The 19,637-nt window shown below is 36.0% G+C and overlaps 1 protein-coding gene across 1 annotated transcript in view; it reads right to left on the bottom strand.

Annotated features, from left to right (window-relative positions):
- The window catches only part of LOC125253108 (short transient receptor potential channel 5-like), a 55,485-nt gene that overhangs the window by 10,933 nt on the left and 24,915 nt on the right, over nucleotides 1–19,637 (bottom strand). Inside the window, exons 4-8 of the mRNA XM_048166888.1 lie at nucleotides 16,794–17,130; nucleotides 13,914–14,053; nucleotides 9,759–10,081; nucleotides 8,029–8,224; nucleotides 5,741–5,944 (exon numbers count right to left, since the gene is read on the bottom strand). Of these exons, the coding sequence (XP_048022845.1) occupies nucleotides 5,741–5,944; nucleotides 8,029–8,224; nucleotides 9,759–10,081; nucleotides 13,914–14,053; nucleotides 16,794–17,130 (1,200 nt within the window). The remainder of the gene's footprint in view (nucleotides 1–5,740; nucleotides 5,945–8,028; nucleotides 8,225–9,758; nucleotides 10,082–13,913; nucleotides 14,054–16,793; nucleotides 17,131–19,637) is intronic.

Genomic DNA, 19,637 nt, shown 5'->3' with positions numbered 1-19,637 from the left:
TAACAGATTGCAACAGTAAATGTGTGGCATTATACAGTACATATGATAAAATGGTTCCAGTGTTGTTTTAGTATCATTGATATACTATTATAATTTTCGTTAATATTTTAAATGACATATTATTTTTATATTTTCTGTTTCACTATGATTTTAAAGTTTTAGTTATTTTGATTAAAAAATGTCTTTGATCATGTTTTTCTCATTTTATCCATTTTTATCCATTAGTTTTTATTTATTAGTTATTTTAGTACTTCAAGATAAACTAAACGAAGTAACAAACATGTTTTTTTTTTTAAGGTTTTACTTAATGATAATAACCCTGAATAGATAATATAGTATAGAATAGCTCCTAAAAATGAAAATTGTTGTCATTTGTTCACCTGTTCCAAACCTGCATGACTTTCATCTGTGGAACCAAGGCCTTGACCATGTCTTGAACAGTAAATTAGAAGTTAATTAAATAATTAAAGGATTAAATGGGATTTAAGGGAATAAAGAAAAAATAAGAACAGTGAAAGAAGTTTTTTTTATAGTGGTGAAGTAGTCAGATTTAAACCCTAACCCTCTTTGCAAATAATATTTTATTTTAAAATATGCACATATATATATAGACTTGATCTTGTTTGTATGTCTAATCCCAAAAATGTAAAAAATAAATAAATAAATAAATGAAAAAAAAAAAAAAAACTCTCGTCTTGTCACATTGTTATGAATGTCATAATTTAAGTTATGTCCCTGACAGCAATATAGTGTCGGCCCAGTTCCGGCCCACATCTGGTCTGTATGTAATCCACATGTATCAGATGTGGACCAGATCTGGGCCACACTATGTTGCTGTCTGGGGTGTGAATGCAGCATTACTGTGGGTCATTAAACAAATCCATCAAATATTAAAAGTTTAGCTACTTATATCTTAACATGCACACACACTAAAAGCGTCATGTTGGAATTCACACTTCAGTGAATAGTAAGCCCCGCCTTCTTTGATCTGATTGGCCATCATTTTGATGTTGACGAGTGCTGTTAGACCGCTGAGGCAGACCAGCCTAAAAGTTTAACTTTTTAAGGGGGTGTTGAAGTAATTTTTTTTTTGTCATTGCAACAGCTTCAAAAAGGACGCAAAAGTATCAAATAGCTATCATAAAAGTGGTCAGGGTTGAAAAGGAACGGGGTTAAATGGTATAGAGTACCTCAGAGATGATGTGTTTTTGTAGGCCAACCCAGAAGTTAGCACTGCACGGGTTCCCTTAATCGAAAGCTTATGTATTTTTCCCATAGACTTTTCAAAAATCGCAAAAAATAAGCTCTGTGTTTAACAAAAGGTTAAGACACTTACACGTTTTGTCTGTCAAGATAGTCTTTACAAGTTAACACAACATTTGTACATTTTGAAGCCTAAATAAAGTGGTCAGATATAAAAAGCTAAGAGTAGGCTATAAACGGACAGCACACCATGGTCACGGATCAACGTCACCACCACCAAGCTTCCTCAAACTGTATTTAAAAAACAACATTATTTAAAAACATGCTCGCTGATTATGATCTGTGCTGTGTATGAATACTTATCCACTTTTTCATGAGAAACGCTGTCCAAATGTCCTGTTTGTCATGATGACGTCTAAAGTCCTCGCCAAAGGAAGTAGTCTATTTTAGCAACTTGTTAGCAACCGCCGTTTTTAAGACACAATAAAGGTTTAAAAAAAATCACAAGCTGGTTATAATTGGTGTGTTTTATGTCATAGATCAAAACGTGAAAATATTTAGAGGCTTTGTTAACCACAGACCTTATTTCAGGCGATTTAGCAAAAACCCATTCAAAAAAAACCATAGCGTGTCTCAATCAGCTCCCTAGTTCAGTCAGGGCACTGATCAGGGTATCAGCCACATTCACTTTCATTATATACTGATTCACGACCTAGGGAGCTAGGGAGCTGATTGAGACACAGGGATAGACTTCAGGGTGATGGAACCGGAAGTCCTAAAATGCTAACTCGCTTCCGGGTTTTGCCTACAAAAACACATCATCCCTGAGGTACTCTATACCAGCACATTTTTCAAATTTTCTCTGAATGTATTCCACAGAAGAACGTCATACAGGTTTGGAATGACGTGAGGGTGAGTAAATGACAGATTTTTCATTTTCACTCAAACTATTCCTTGAAACCTTCTGAAAGCATTTCACACACATATTCTGAAATACTGAAATGCCAGCTAAAAATTCAAAAATAAATGGTAGCAGCCTTCCATAATGATTCTTAAACCCAAAACTGTGCGCTCCATGTGCTGTGTGGGAGAACGTGGGTGAGTGAGTTTGCAGAAACAGTAGAGCCCACCTCACAGAGGAGAGAAGTTCAACTGTTCGAAAGATGTCAGGGGAATTGGTATGGTTGAAACGAAGTTGCCTAGCAACCAACATCGGCCTAGGGCAACTTGAGGCTGGACGTCAAAAAGACAAGCCCTAGCAGGTTAAATCCAAACATTATTTTAATGGCAGGACATCCTTGAAACCATTTCGAGGGCAATTTAGAATTCATGAAGGTTTCATCCTTCATGCTGAAATTATTTAAAATTTGCAATGTTATTCATTCATATATTACCGGTATTGACGATAATCGTGATATTTAACCCTTAAATGCATGACTGTTTCGCCAATCATTCTTACATATTCGGGTCTTTATCGACCCGGATCTATATCTAACACAGAAGGATCTCTACCTGTCGCGGTAATATAAAACTCCTCTGATATTAGAGTAGCTAACAATTACAGAAGAATAAAATAAATCATATTTTGTTACCTTTTGGAGCTTGAAAGGGCTCAGTTTGAGCAGATGTTTTATGCCATCATCACTGTCCTCCTCAGAGCTCATTTCCCAGTAAATTCAGCAAATAATAGGCTATAGGTTTTATGTTTGAGGTCACAAATATGAGCCAATTCGCGATCTCAAACATATTATCAAAACTATATAATTTTCAGCATCTTCAAAATCAATATTTCAATCGCTAACAGCTTCACCAGATCCATCCAGTGACAGTTACAGTCATATTTTATTGCGTTCAGTACTTGCTCTGCAGTAAATTGTTGAGCCATTTCATGTTTTGCTTATTCTTTCGTTTTTTGTCTGAATGAATCCTCACTTCATCATTGTGTATCAGACATTGCCACCTTGTGGAATAAAGGTGAATTGCACTTATTCCGTCATCTAAGATTCAGTTATTGCTGTGCAGAAAAAATATACGTACACTTATACACACCTCGGGTCGATAGCGACCCTATACTATTTTCACAAAAAATGAATACAAAAACAGGAATTCTTTTATAATTTTATGATTTTTTTTCTTGTTATATTCTTTAGAATGAATTGATTGAGGAATACCAAGAAGGTTGATTTCTAACTTTAAAAAATGAATGAGGAGGAGGGTAGTGAATGACATACCGAGGTATGCATTTAAGGGTTAAAAAATGAAATATCGGTAGCACCAGCACAAACTTGACGCTGGTTAAAATGACTTGTTATTCACTCCAGTATGCAGGACTTGCCAATCAACAGTGAGCGCAAAAGGGAGCAAAACCACCAACCTGTTCAACCCACCTCCACCTCCGTTATCTTGTCAATCTGGCCACTATACAGAGAGTAAGATGAACGAAGGTCTTACGGGTTTGGAACGACATGAGGGTGAGTAATTGATGACAGAATTTTCATTTGGATGAACTAACCCTTTAAATCTTCAGGGTGGTTGCTTGCAATGGTGTTCTGGTTACAAGGTTTCTAGATATAGTTTACCCAGCTAGAATTCTTTTTTTTTTTCTAGTAATGTTTTCAGAGCCAAGTTTTATTTTTGTTCCCAGAATGTTTTCCTAAAAGGTAGGATAACATTCTCTAAAATTATTTAGTGATAACACTGTTAAAACATTATCCCCTAACATTCTTATAGTTTTTAGCAGTCAGGAAGTTTCCCAGCGGACACTGAACATGGACAACTCCACAAACAGCATTACCAGCTTCACTTATTATTACTAACCAGTTTGACTTTATTTCTGTCATACATCTACAGAAGCTCTTATTGAGAATGAACAGAGGTTTAGATGTTGATGTTTTATTGAAAATGTTTTGTTCACTATTATGGTGATCAGTGTTTGCTTTAGTTGGGCTCTTGACTTTTTAAAGTCCTCCTGTAGTCAATAATTTCATCCTTTAAAACTCATCTTTAAGCACTAAAGCGACATATTTAAAAAATGTTTTCCTCTGAAAAAAAAAAAAAAAAATATTCTTGACAAAAAAGCCTGGATGTAACCCTACACCTTTGCTTCATTGGTCCCACTTTATATTAAATGGCCTTAACTACTATGTACTTACATCAAAAAATAAGTACAATGTACTTATTGGGTTCATATTGAATTGCAAAACACTTTTTCTGCTATTGAATTGGGATACGGGTAAGGTTAAGGAAAGCTTGGGTGGTATGGGTAGGTTTAAGGGTAGGGGTTAGGTGTAAGGGATGTAATTATAAATGTAATTACAGAAATTAATTACAGATGTAATTACATGCAGGTGTTTTTCAGATATAAGTACAATGTAAAAACATATATGTACACAATAAGTGCATTGTATCAAATCATTAATTTAAATGTAAGTACATAGTATTTAAGGCCACTTAATATAAAGTGGGACCGCTTCATTTGATATGCGCAGATCTATGAATATGCCAATTAGGTCCGCCTCCACGCACCCGCACGAGCTCAGAGATCCGCTCGGTCAACTTACTGAGGTAAACGCTGCACAATGCTATCGCTTTTTACAACGTCAGACACATGACGGTAATTAAAATTATTAGCTTTTTGCTTGACTACATTATCAAACAGCTAATAATGTGTTGCTGATGTTACACAAACCATGTTGTCGTTCACCATCTGAGTCAGACAGCTGCCTTCTAACAATCAGTATCTTTAGAAATGCTTTGAACAACTCAGAACGTCAGTGGAGAAAGGAATATAGTTCATATCATAACTCCGTAATATACATCATACACCCACTATATAGACATTATTTTTTCTCTGGCTGCTGTAACTGTGTGTATAAGACACATTTGTTATGGCAAAAAAGCCAAGAGAAAATGTGATAGTTATGGATGGTGACATAATTATCATCTAATGGCTGATTCACTGATCTCGTCCAGTGTCTAAACTTTGATCATATGGGTGATTTTTATATTTTTGATTATTGTAGCCCTGTGATTCTACAGCAGTGTTTAATCAGATAATCTGAAGGCTTTTGAACTTTTTGAACTCTTGTGTCTATTAGACTCACTTCGACATCAGCGAATGAATCTCAACAACAGTAACATGCTTCATGCTGCAGTGCATTCTGGGTGCATCATACAAAACTCACCCATGGCTCCCAGAATGCACTGCAGCATGAAGCATGTCACCATGTCACTGAAAACATTTCTCTTCTTCACTGCAAACCTATGGGATTGTTTTGCCTGTTTAATCATCCACCAGGTTAAAATATTGAGTCTGATTGTTTAGTAAATGAATAGCAGAACTTTCCAACTTTCCAGCAATAATGATAACAATGCTTGTCTTCAGCACTACTTCTCATGATTCTTCAAAAATCGCTGTTTATAATGGCAATTATGCTGTTTTTGTTTGCTTTAGTCAAGGGCTGTGTCACATTTACTGAGTGAAAGCTATAATGTACCACCCACGCCGCATGCAGAATGAGAGCGCACAATGCATTACCGTGAACTCTTTGAGGTTTCCATGTTTACACTCTTGCCTTGGCTCTCCGTGTCCACACAGACGGCAGTGCAGCCACACACACAGGTACCACACAGACTTTGGACTAGGTATGATGTTGAAGGGTGGCGGTAACGTCCCTCCCTCATCAAAGTAGCTCATCCACAGCTTTGTACGAGCAAACTTCCACTCAATGTCCGCGTGATCCTGCAGCAGAACAACACACAGCCAGTTGGATGGAGGACAGTGCTGAAAGTGCCAATTGGGATAGTATCCCAGATTGGCTTTTGTTGTGATTGGATGATGCTCGTTTACTCAGAATTGTGTTTACTTGAATAACAGTTCCAATTGTGAGACGCATGCAGGCGGTGAAAATGGCTCTAAATGTAGCTTATATAACTAACATGCTGGAAAATACATAAATATGAGATCATCTGACTCACAAAACTGCTAAAATATGATGGTCTCTTAGTATCTTGAAGACACTAATGGATTTAATATTCATTAAATGTGTGAAAAGATTCAATGTGGATATTAAACATATAGGGGGAATTTACAAGCCGAAACATAAAACAGGAAATGATATCATAGAGAGGGAGGGAAGACCCTCATGACTGTGTCAAGGTTAATAAGTCTCTTAAAGGGTTAGTTCACCCAAAGATGAAAATTCTGTCATTAATTACTCGCCTTGACGGAACACAAATTAAGATATTTTTGATAAAATCCGATGGCTCAGTGAGGCCTGCATTGACAGCAAGAAAATTAACACTTTCAGATGCCCAGAAAGCTACTAAAACATATTTAAAACAGTTCATGTGACTATAGTGGTTCAACCTTAATGTTATGAAGCGACAAGAATACTTTTTGTGCGCCAAAAAACCCAAAATAACGACTTTATTCAACAATATCTAGTGATGGGCGATTTCAAAACACTGCTTCAAGAAGCATGTATCAAACTGCCAAAGCCACGCCCCCAGTGGTGAACCACTGAAATTTCGAAACACTTATGACGTAACAAAGCCTTGTTTACTGAAATCACGTGACTTTGGCAGGTTGATACATGCTCCGAACCACTGATTCGAAACAAAAGATTCGTAAAGCTTCAAAGCTTCATGAAGCAGTCTTTTGAAGTCGCCATCACTAGATATTGTTGAATAAGGTTGAACCACTGTAGTCACATGAACTATTTTAAATACATCTTTAGTAGCTTTCTGGGCATTGAAAGTGTTAATTGTCTTGTAGGCAATAGAGGCCTCACTGAACCATCGGATTTTATCAAAAATATCTTAATTTGTGTTTTGAAGATGAACGAAGGTCTTACGGGTGTGGAAAGACGTGAGGGTGAGTAATAACAGAATTTTCATTTTTGGGTGAACTAACCTTTTAATATCATATAATCTGACATTAAAAATGTAAAGTGGTGCAATTTTTCAAAAAACTTGCTTTTTATGAATAATAATATTAACTACATGTACTTACTATAGGATTAAGGTTAGGATTAGGGCTTGGTTAAGGTTAGTTACTTGTAATTATGCACAATTTACTGTTGTTATTATTATAGTAAGTAACTATGTAACCTAAAATTAAACTGTATGAAACTACATGAATAAAAGAATACATACTAAAAATATTAAGAGCTTGGCACATGTGTTTTAAACTACATTTGCTCAAGGACACTCTTATTTGTCATTGACCCCGTTGGTAATAGCACAATATTAATTAATTGCACCATCCAAATAGCTGTTAGATTGCATCTCATTCATAAAACTATCAAATATGGCACAGTGCTATTTGAGGACATTTAGCATCTGCTTAAACTGCATTGCTGGTAGATAGAGTTTCAGCACAAAAACTTGTCATATTCACTAAGTGTGAATATTAAATTATTATTAAATCTGACTTCACATATTGCAAGTTCTCTACAATTGCTCTAAATCTCTTACTTTCACTAATACTTACGGTAACACTGTGGTATGGGGTACACATTCACTATTAACTATGACTTTTGCTTCAATAAATTCTTAATTTACTGCTTATTAATAGTTAGTAAGGTAGTTGTTGTAGCGTTTCAGTTTAGGTATGGGCTAGGATTTAGGGATGTAGAATAAGGCATTAATATGTGCTCTATAAGTACTAATAAACAGCCAATATGCAAGCTAATAAGCTAGTTAAAAGTGAGAATTGTTCCCCATACTAAAGTGTTACCATACTTTCAATCCCAAACAATTGATGTGAAAGTAGCATAAACCTTACACTATGAAAGATAATCATCAGTATTTGATGCCACTCACAGCAATAAGCTGGTAAGAATTGTTCATCATAGCGATTAGCATGTTCAGTAGCACCACCAGCGAGATAACGTTGTAAGTGCCGAACATGGTGGCCCCTACAAACTCGGTGAACTCATGACGAGCCTTCACATTGGTGACGTACAGATTCAACAGCCCGAACACAGACCAGAAAAGAGACTGAAGAGTTTCAAACAGCCTGAGAAGTCAAAGAGAGAGAGGGGGAAATAAAGAAAAAAGCAAAGCAGAAATTGTCAGATTCTTGCAAACACACACATACACACACTGAGTGAAGCATATGGGAAAGTCAGAACTGAATTGGGTCACTGAATTGAAAGGGTGCCAATAATGCTCTTTTAAGACATTTTTCCTGCACTATTATCAACAGCCTGCAACTTAAAGAAAGATAGAAAGAAAGATAGATAGATAGATAGATAGATAGATAGATAGATAGATAGATAGATAGATAGATAGATAGATAGATAGATAGATAGATAGATAGATAGATAGATAGATAGATAGATAGACAGATAGATAGATAGATAGATAGATAGATAGATAGATTTGAAGGTTGATAGGTCTTATGGATGGACAGAAAGATTGATTGATTGATTGATTGATTGATTGATTGATTGCAGTTCAATTTAAGTTCAAATTTCAACTTCAAAACATTGAATGGATGAATGTGGGGGGAAAAACAGCCAAGGAAAAGTGGATAGGACATTTTCCAGACTGTTTTTACTTACTCAAATATTGGTCCTCTCAAGAGTAGTTTTGAAATATATTTTTCTCATTGAAATCTCTTCCCATTTCCGATCACATTATTACCGCACAGCCTTGAGCAAAAGATTCCCGTCATTACACAACAGTTGATGGATGAAGCACAGCTCTATAATTTCGTCTTTGTCCTCTGAGATCAAATGATTCTTCAAGGCTCATGCTATGATGCAAAATCTCAGGAAGATCATAACCATTTTCACTCTCGTTTCCTTTCTCATTTCTTTCTCATTTTGACCTCTGCGGGAGGTCAGCATTAAGCTGTGTGTGGCATCTTGGCCACATTACTTTCATTGATCAAGTCAACCGAAGCTTCATTGTGGGTTTTGTAATATGTGCATCACAGTTCATTTAGTCGGATTATTATCAATGATACGAGACCTCTGTTACTGCAGAGCCAAGCAGGGAGCTCGACTGTTGAGCTGTGTCATTATCATCTAATATCTTCAACACACAGGACATTTTTACTTCCCAAGGACTCTAAAAACATATTTAAATCAGTTCATGTGAGTACAGTGGTTCAATATTAATATTATAAAGCGACGAGAATATTTTTGATGCGCCAAAAAAACAAAATAACTGCTGAAATCATGTGACTTTGGCGCTCCGAACCGCTGATTTGACACGCTGATTCATTATGCTCCGAATCTTCCAGAAGCAGTGTTTTGAAATCAGCCATCACTATATAAGTTGTTATTTTGTTTTTTTGGCACTCCAAAAGTATTCTCGTCGCTTTATAATATTAATATTGAACCAGAGGAAATGTCATTGCTGGCTATGGAGGCCTCACTGAGCCATCGGATTTGGTAACGGCATGAGTGATAAATGACATTATTTTCATTTTTGGGTGAACTAACCCTTTAAGTATATAATTTTAGTATGCTAAAGTGTACTTCATTTTCTCAAGGGGTAGCCTGGACATTCTACTAAACAACTCCACAGCGCGTTTCACTCACGTGGAGAAGGCATTGTTCTGCTTCTCACAACGGATCCCTTTGCAGTGGTTGGGCTCTTCGGACGCCTTCGTCTCATAGTAGAAATAGAGCTGGTTGAGGCCGTTGGCAAAAGCCAGCAGCACCAGACAGTAGATGAAAAGGAACTTGAGGATGTCCAACAGCATGCGGCCGAGAGAAATCTGCAGTGGGCCCAAGTGAGAGTTGGCAGTGAACAGAGAGATGAGACGCAGCGAGCTGAAGATGTTGGCGATAGCGAAGAGAGCCTCTGCGATGAGCGTAGGGTGCCACATCTCCCACTCCACACGAGGACGAGAGCTATTGTACTGATGGAGAGAGAAGATATGTGAGATAAATAAAGACGCTGTGGTGAAAACCATATTCCTTCTTATACAATGACATTTTTTAGTCCTGCTCAAACTCTGTACAACCTGAAACCAAGGGCGTAGGTTTGGTCTCAGCTTTGGTGGGGACACCCCCATTACATAAACAGAATGTAGGAAACGAAAAATGTCTCAGATCCACCGTTTATGTTGACTGCAAGATTCTAAGTTAAGGTACAGGCTAATTGACATTCAGTTACTTGCGAACATAGCATTCTATCATCCTGGGTAACACATACTATCACCAGTTAATACTATTTTCCACAGTAGAATCTGCATTTGAAAGCCTGGTCAGTCACTACTGCTAGTTTATTTGTGTGGCTAGCTAGTTATTTTGCCTACTTACACTCTGACTCTGCTTTATGAAAAAGCTTTTTATGTCCCCTTTCTTCTTCTTGGGTGGCATCTACAAAGTACAAAATGGGGCGCAAAAAAACCGGAATATTAAAATGTTTTACTCTGGCCTTTGTATGTGGCAGAGAGACAGCCCTGGTAACTTACCATCGGCGTCGTCAACATGCGCGCGCGCACACACACACACACACCACCCGCTCGCTGCTCGTGCAAGCACAAAAGTAGTCCCGGCCCGCGCGTGTAGCCTGTCAGATACCCCGCCGCCAATCAAATTACGGCGTTTCTTGTACTGTCGTCGTCCTGGCCGTTAGAATCGGTCCAAATAGCAGTGCAAAGATCCAAATAGCAGTTCAAAGGAGCTTGCTAAATATTGGTGGGGACAAATTTGTCATCTCAAAATATTGATAGGGACTAGTACCTAGCGTCCCCCCTAAACCTACGCCCATGCCTGAAACAAACTATTTACAAGTGGTCATCTGTAAAGGTATCAAGTCCAGGGCTGTAGGGTCATTCCGTGTCAAAAATATCGGAAACTTTGTTGGCACAAATTTTTGATTTTGCTCACATTTTTTCTGTAGAAAGACGAACATAAATAGTGATGAAACCCAAAATATTAAATGTCACAGATGTATAGTTAATCCACTATTTTGTAGAGGGGGGTCAAAATGACAGTTTTCACCTGAGATTTGGAGCCAAATTAGAGGGGTGTAACAATGACTTAAGAAAGATGGCAGCATCATTATTTTATTTTTTACACAGAGATTTTTAGGTCTATTATTAAAATCTATTGAGCAATCTTTGTTTATTATATGCCAACAGTGACAGTCCAAAATGGCAAAAAGCACTTCTTCTGTTTATTTGCCTCAAGATTTCATGCCTGTAACTCAAGAATTATTAAAGATAAAATCTTAATATCCTTTTAGATTCTGGTTCTTATCAAACTTTTCTTTTGGTATCTTCATTTTAAAGGCCTGCGATGGTTCAATCCTGGAGATATGGAGATCTTAATGCGGCTCCATGACTAAATTGGTAAATTGTATAACAATATCTTGTGTAATTCCTCTTTAAACACAATAACTATCAGCTGTTTAAAAAGTTACTTGCATTTGCTTCTTGACCAATTAAAATGGGTAAAATTCAACAATTTGGACATGGCGTCACATTGGGGTCCCAATATATATATGGGACTGAACTACTGTATATACTGTCTTAAAAATGAAGATTTTTGAAGATGAAGGAGAAGGATATTAAGATAGGATATTAAGGAAGGATATTAAGATATCTTGAAGACTTTTAGAGTTACAGGCATGACATTTAAAAAAAAAAAAAAAAAAAAAAAAAAAGAATATTTATGTCACTCAGACAGGTATGTACGGAAGAGGATTAGGGCCAAGCAATAATAAAAAAATAAAACCATCTCGAGATTAAAGTTGTTAAATTTCAAGAAAAAACTCGTTAAATTTCAAGAAAAAAGTCAAGATAAAATGTTGAGAATAAACTCGTTAAATTACGAGAAAAAAACTCGTTAAATTTCAAGAAAAAAGTCGAGATAAAATGTTGAGAATAAAGTCATTAAATTACCAGAAAAAACTCGTTAAATTTCAAGAAAAAAGTCGAGATAAAATGTTGAGAATAAACTCGTTAAATTACGAGAAAAAACTCGTTAAATTTCAAGAAAAAAGTCGAGATAAAATGTTGAGAATAAAGTCATTAAATTACCAGAAAAAACTCGTTAAATTTCAAGAAAAAAGTCGAGATAAAATGTTGAGAATAAACTCGTTAAATTATGAGAAAAAACTCGTTAAATTTCAAGAAAAAGTCGAGATAAAATGTTGAGAATAAACTCGTTAAATTACGAGAAAAAACTTGTTAAATTTCAAGAAAAAAGTCAAGATAAAATGTTGAGAATAAAGTCATTAAATTATGAGAAAAAAGTCGTTAAATTACGAGAACAAATTCGTTAAATTATGACAAAATTTGTTAAATTTCGAGAAAAAAGTTCGAGGTAAAATGTTGAGAATAAAGTCATTAAATTAATGAATTTATTCTTGTAATTTAACGAATTTGTTCTCGTAATTTAACAACTTTTTTCTTAATTTAATGAGTTTATTCTCGTAATTGAATGACTTTATTCTCAACATTTTATCTTGACTTTTTTCCTGAAATTTAACGAGTTTGTTCTCATGATTTAACAACTTTTTTCTCGTAATTTAATGACTTTATTCTCAACATTTTATCTTGACTTTTTTCTCGAAATTTAACAATATTTTTCTCATAATTTAATGAATTTGTTCTCGTAATTTAACGACTTTTTTCTCGTAATTTAATGACTTTATTCGCAACATTTTATCTCGACTTTTTTCTCGAAATTTAACGAGTTTTTTTCTTCGTAATTTAATGAGTTTATTCTCAACATTTTATCTCGACTTTTTTCCTGAAATTTAACGAGTTTGTTCTCATAATTTAACGACTTTTTTCTCGTAATTTAATGACTTTATTCTCAACATTTTATCTCGACTTTTTTCTCGTAATTTAACAAGTTTATTCTAAACATTTTATCTTGACCTTTTTCTCGAAATTTAACGCATTTTTTCTCGTAATTTAATGAGTTTATTCTCAACATTTTATTTCGACTTTTTTCTCGAAATTTAACGAGTTTTTTCTCGAAATTTAACAACTTTAATTTCGAGATGGTTTTATTTTTTTATTATTGCTTGGCCCTAATCCTCTTCTGTAGGGTATGTTCTATGCAATTAAGCTGATAGAAAAATGAGATAGTTTTAACGTTATTTATGACCCTAGACCACAAAACCAGTCATAGGGTAAATTTTTTGAAATTGAGATTTATACATCATCTGAAAGCTGAATAAATAAATTCAATTGGTGTATGGTTTGTTAGGATAGGACAATATTTGGCTGAGATACAACTATTTGAAAATCTGGAATCTGAGGTTTCAAAAAACTCAAAATATTGACAAAATCGCCTTTAAAGTTGTCCAAATGAAGTCATTAGCAATGCATATCCACTCACAAAAATACATTTTCGATATATTTATGGAAGGATATTTACAAAATATCTCCATGGAACATGATCTTTACTGACCCATACAATGTATCGTTGGCTATTGCTACAAATATACCCGTGCGACTGGTTTTGTGGTCCATGGTCACATTTGTTCTTCAGATATTCCTCTTTAAAAGAAAAAAGTATCAACTGTGTGCATAGTGACCCACATTTGGTTTTTGATGAAAATGTGTACAATTTACCAGTTTACTCATGGAGCCACATTAACATGCCCATATCTCTGGGATTTCTTTCATCACTATTTGTCTTTCTACAGAAAAAAATATTGAGCCGGGGACCTCTGGTTGAGTTGACACGGAATGACCCTGTAGCTTGCATATAAATTATGGTGTCAACCTTAAAGTAGGCCACCATTTTAAGAGATATGGTGGCCAGGTAGAGGGAGTTCATTGCAAAATCCATCAGGTTCCACCAGTCATGGATGTACTCTGTGAAACCTCCATCCCACATCTCTTTAATCTCTGCCCAGATGAAGCCTGCAAGGACAAACAAAATTAGAATATCTGTAAAACGGTATTAAAAGCACAGTTCTTCCACTTTCACTACAGAATACCTTAAGGCAAGGTTTCTTCTGCATATTTTTTTTTTTTCCAGTGATGTTCAAAGTGAGTTTAAGAATAAACATTTTTTTTTTTTAACTTTTTTGCAGTTTGCATTTAAGAAAAAAAAATCTAAAGTGCAAAATATGCATAAAAATGAACTGAAATTGTGAAAAAAATTAAGGCCCTATAGAATGATATAGAATTTGGTGTTTTTGGTGTTACACACAAAAGACATATTTTCCATATTTTTAACATATTTTCCGCCCTGCCCCTCAGGGATTTTGCAACATTTCTTGCCCCCCAAATTAATATATATATATATATATTGCTAGGCTAAAATATATATTTTTCAATGTTTTACTGCCTGATGTTCAGCTTCTTATTCACAGAAATAAAGCAAACTCCTTTCTATCTGATTGCACCTGTCCTCCAGACTACACATAATTTGTTTCAAGCCTCCACTCGTGTCTACTTCTGGGCTTGTGTGTACTTTTAGAGAAAACCTCAAGCCATTATGATTGATCCCTGATGTAATCAGTTCTGAACTGGGGCTTCAAATATGATTTCGTCTGCTTTTGTCTTGAGGTCAATAAATTATTAGATCAATAATTCATGAGTATTCATTTACTTCATCAGAGGGATAAAACCATAGCCGTATCTATTTCCTGTGCAGTCGAACAGTTTTGCTGCTTGACGAATGAGTCAGCTAAATGAATGTTACAGATCATAGTTTTGTCATTATTTGAGCTAAATGGATATTTGAGACTACAGTTTTACCCTTTGGGTTCCAGCATTACAGTGTCCGCCCACTTTATTTTTCCTATTCATTTTCTGCATAGGGATTTAAAAAAAATTTTAAGCCATAGTTTGAAAAAGATATATGACCGTGTGCAAAAGAAGTACACTTCGATTAGGCATAACATTTTGACCACCTTCCAAATAGTGTGTTTCTGCCAAAACAGCCCTGACCCGTCGAGAAAAGCATCACACTGCCTCCACCAGCTTGCCTTCTTCCCATAGTGCATCCTAGTGCCATGTGTTCCCCAGGTAAGCAACACACACACACCCGGCCATCCACGTGATGTAAAAGAAAACGTGATTCATCAGACCAGGCCACCTTCTTCCATTGCTCCGTGGTCCAGTTCTGATGCTCATGTGCCCACTGTTGGCACTTTCGTCAGTGGACAGGGGTCAGCATGGGCACCCTGACTGGTCTGCAGCCCATACTTAACAAACTGATGCACTGTGTATTCTGACACCTTTCTATCAGAACCAGCATTAACTTCTTGAGCAATTTGAGCTCCAGTAGCTCGTCTGTTGGATCGGACCACACGGGCCAGCCTTTGCTCCCCACGTGCATCAATGAGCCTTGGCCGCCCATGATCCTGTCGCTGGTTCACCACTGTTCCTTCCTTGGAGCACTTTTGATAGATACTGACCACTGCAGACCGGGAACACCCCACAAGAGCTGCAGTTTTGGAGATGCTCTGAACCAGTCGTCTAGCCATCACAATTTGGCCCTTGTCAAACTCACTCAAATCCTTACACTTACCCATTTTTCCTGCTTCTAACACATCAACTTTGAGGACAAAATGTTCACTTGCTGCCTAATATATCCCACCAAATAACAGGTGCCATGATGAAGAGATAATCAGTGTTATTCACTTCAACTGTCAGTGCTCATAATGTTATGCCTGATTGGTGTATTTTAAAGCAAGGACTTATTATGGAAATTAAATACTTTAAAAGAATGTACTTAAGTGCGAACTGAATGTAATGTTTTTGGACACTTAATTGCATGTTATTTACAATTAAAATGTAAATGTATTATAGTTTAAATTTATATTAAATGCAATTAGTTAAACGTACGAGTGCTTTTTGAAACACCTACTGGTCCTTACTGGTTGAAGTGTTGAATGTGCTGACAAGGATTTATGGTAAATTAAAGTACACTATTGAAACTAATACCATGTATTAAAATATATTTGTAATTACACATCTGTAAAGGTGAAGTTGCAATTCAGTACAATTAAAATTATTAACTTTATGGCCCGGTTTCACAGACAGAGCTTAGATTAAGCCAGAATTAGGACTTAATTCAATTAGGACATTTAAGTGGCTTTCATAAACATGCATTAGAAAAAAAAATATTACTGGTGTGCATCTTGAGACAAAACAATGGCATTGACATACAGTATTTTAAGATATGTCCGTGGAAGTTGATTTCAGTTAAAACAGCTTTTAGTCTGGGATTAGGCTTAAGCCTTGTCTGTGAAACCGGGTATAAATGTAATACTGAATAACACTAGTATGTGTTTAAGTATGTTAGTCAAGACATCAAAATAAGTGTACTTTTTCAAAGGACAACAAAAGATAAAAAATTATGATTTAAAACTTTTATTTTTACCTTAATATGAAGTGCACTATTTAAAAGTGTACTTAGGTTAAGAAACAGTCATAAAAGTGTAATCTCTTTAAGTACACTTAAGTGGCCTTTTATTTCATTAATACGGTATTAACTGTACAGTAAGTGTACAATACTGTACAATAAGTACAGTTTTTTTTAAATATACTTTTAAGATTTGAAGTACACCAGCCCATCCATCCATCCATCCATCCATCCATCCATCCATCCATCCATCCGTTGCGCTTAAATGTACCCAAGAAATCTTACCTAGAACCCAGGGTAAGATCAGCCACTCCACAATGGTGGGTGGAGGTCCCTGTACATGCAGGTCCGTTTGCACGATATGCTGTGAGGCGAGGAGGAGGAGCAAGAGGAAGGTCAGGTAGGAGGCAGTGTGGCAGATGAACTTGATGAATGGCTTCTTGATGAAGGTTCCAAGAGTGCTCTTTGGAGCCAGAAGGTATATGAGGGAGAAGACAGGGAAGAGCAGGCCAATGATGAAGCAAGTGACGAGCTTCACTGCCCAGTGACGACGTCTCCAACCCGGGAAACCATCATACCACAGTGTTGCCAGGAGCTGCTGGCAGTTGGGCTGAGCTACAAACTGTTAGAATATAATAATGGTTGAATGATCTAATAAGCCTGTGAAAATTCATGACAAATACAGTTAAAGATGCTATTCATTGCCTGGCATAATCTTTTTGATTGCTTGAGATTGATGCATTAAATTGTTGAAAAGATCAAATAGATGTTAAATTCATACAGATACATATTCTTGGCTACATGGTATGATACTATGAAAGTATATGAAAACTGAATCATTTGTAAATGAGGAATGTCTTGCAAAAAGAAAGTGATTTATAGAATCAAGTTTTTTTTTTTCTATTGTGAAGCACATTTCCATCCAAATTTTTAAAAATCTCTTATAAATTATTATAAAAATGTAATGCAAAAATGTTAGTGAATTTGTAAAAATTCTACATCATCGTAGTATTATTGTTGTGTTTTGTATATTTTTGCCTCTGTGCAGAGGTGTTTATGTTCCTCTATTATAAGTTGTTATTGTAAATTTTGTTTTGTTTTGAATATTGTTGCATCTGTAACAAAGTGCTCATGTCGCTCTATATTATAAGTCACTTTGGATAAAAGCATCTACTAAATGCATAAATGTATATGAAATATGATATATGGGCATTGATATTCATATATTAACCTAATGTTTCAGTTTTTTCTGTTAGCTATTATCTATCAACCATATTGAGAAAAGCAAAGTGCACATAAACTGTTAAATGTTGAAGAGGTTTTATAGTGGGTAAACATAAGTGAGGTTTGGCATTCACATCATTACGCAATACCCTTTTCCACAGGCATTTGAGGTGAAATCAGTTATTAAATCAACCTATCAGACTTTGAATAAGTAGTCATTTAGTATTTAGTAAAATATACATTATGTTTATTACAAAGTCTTTTTCCCTAGAGTATAACCTGGTACAACTTGCTCAAGAGCCCAATGTTGATGATTTACAAATCAACCCTTGTGAAGTTTAAACCTCCAACCTTCCATCCACACCACCCCAACTTTACATGACTGTTACAATGTTCCAGTTAATCCAAGGTTTATATTTTAGCATTGAAAAAACCCTCCAAAATGGCTCCCTTTTACACAACGCAGGAGTAAAATGATGTGCCTGCCCATAAGAATCGTATAAATAATGTTTCTCAAATCACATTTTCTCTTGCTGCCTGACCTACATTGCTCTGAAATGTTATTATATTTTATGAAAGGAGTCCATTCTGCTGTGGGGTCCTATTAAACAGACGACTGATTCAAAATGCAACAGCAACTTGAACTGTCACCTCTCGTGAAAGCATTTTGCAATGATTCCTTCAGCATTGGAAAACAAATGTTCTTTTGACAGCCCTTCATCTCAAGATAACATTTCTAGGGAAATATGAAAAGTTCTGATTTATTTTAAGTTCTGAATATTTTAATGTCCTGGTTTAGTTGTTTGTTTTTATTTATTTAATTATTTTTTCACATTTTTTTAATTATAAAAAATTATCAAATTCATACATTCTTTTCAGCTCGGCTTTAAAAAAATGGCACAGGGAATATGAGCTTGTGCTATGACTACGCCAATACTGTCTTAGGTTGCATATGAGAAGGAGAACGAGATGTTGTGTGCAATGCCTCCAGTGTGACTGGTGTCTGAATACATGCAACAAACAAGCCAATTTATTGGCCGACGGTAGTCCATGACGTCACAAGCCGAGTGGCTGTAAGTATAAGAGGGGCCTGCAAGACATGTCATCAACTCTTTTGTCTGGTGACGTGCCTTCATAACCTTCACTTCATTAAAAGGAATGCAAATACAAGAGTGGCATAAAATGAAAGCCAAAAAATCTTGCCATTGCAACTCAACCCCTAGGGAAACTGCAGGGGAGCTTAAGCTCTACTTGATTATCCTAGAGACATAGGGGAGAACTCAACCCTACTTGAGAAAAGTTCAGGAACCACAAGGAGACTTCATGCATTCATCTGATTATAGCGCTACCATAACAAGAAGGGAGGCCGCTAGAAAAACTGCCTTTATTTACCAGGTTCTCCAAACATGGATCAACTAGAGACTTTGCACAATACTCAGCTATAGGGGAACTTCAAGACCCAACCATAATTGGGGAGGAGACAAATGAAACTGAGGAAATTTGTGATTACCTAACTCCTTTATGTTCATTCATTAGGGTATGCTCTACCCTAAGGGATATCCTAAGAGCAGATTAAGAAAGAGAGCATGCAAAGTGCTAAAAACCTTAGTAATTAGCTTCAGACTACAACCTTCACTATTATTGACCCTCAAAGGGGAGCCTAATCCTTACTCCTACTCAGGAAAGAATAATGCAGTATGCCCACCACTCATATCACACAGACTCTAAACCCCCAGGGAACTGCAGGGAAGCTTATGTTCTACTTCAAGACCCCAATATAACTGGGGGAGACCTGTTAAAGCTAGCGCTTTTTATGATATTACGTGATGGAAAACAAGATGGGATGCCCACAGGTGAACTTCCTCTACTTATTGAACCAGGGCCATAGTCAAGCACATATCCAAA

The sequence above is a fragment of the Megalobrama amblycephala genome, linkage group LG18 (genome assembly GCF_018812025.1).
Source record: "Megalobrama amblycephala isolate DHTTF-2021 linkage group LG18, ASM1881202v1, whole genome shotgun sequence".
Classification (NCBI taxonomy): Eukaryota; Metazoa; Chordata; class Actinopteri; order Cypriniformes; family Xenocyprididae; genus Megalobrama; species Megalobrama amblycephala.
The sequence above is the reverse complement of the archived record's forward strand: the minus strand, read 5'-3'. Positions and strand labels throughout refer to the sequence as shown.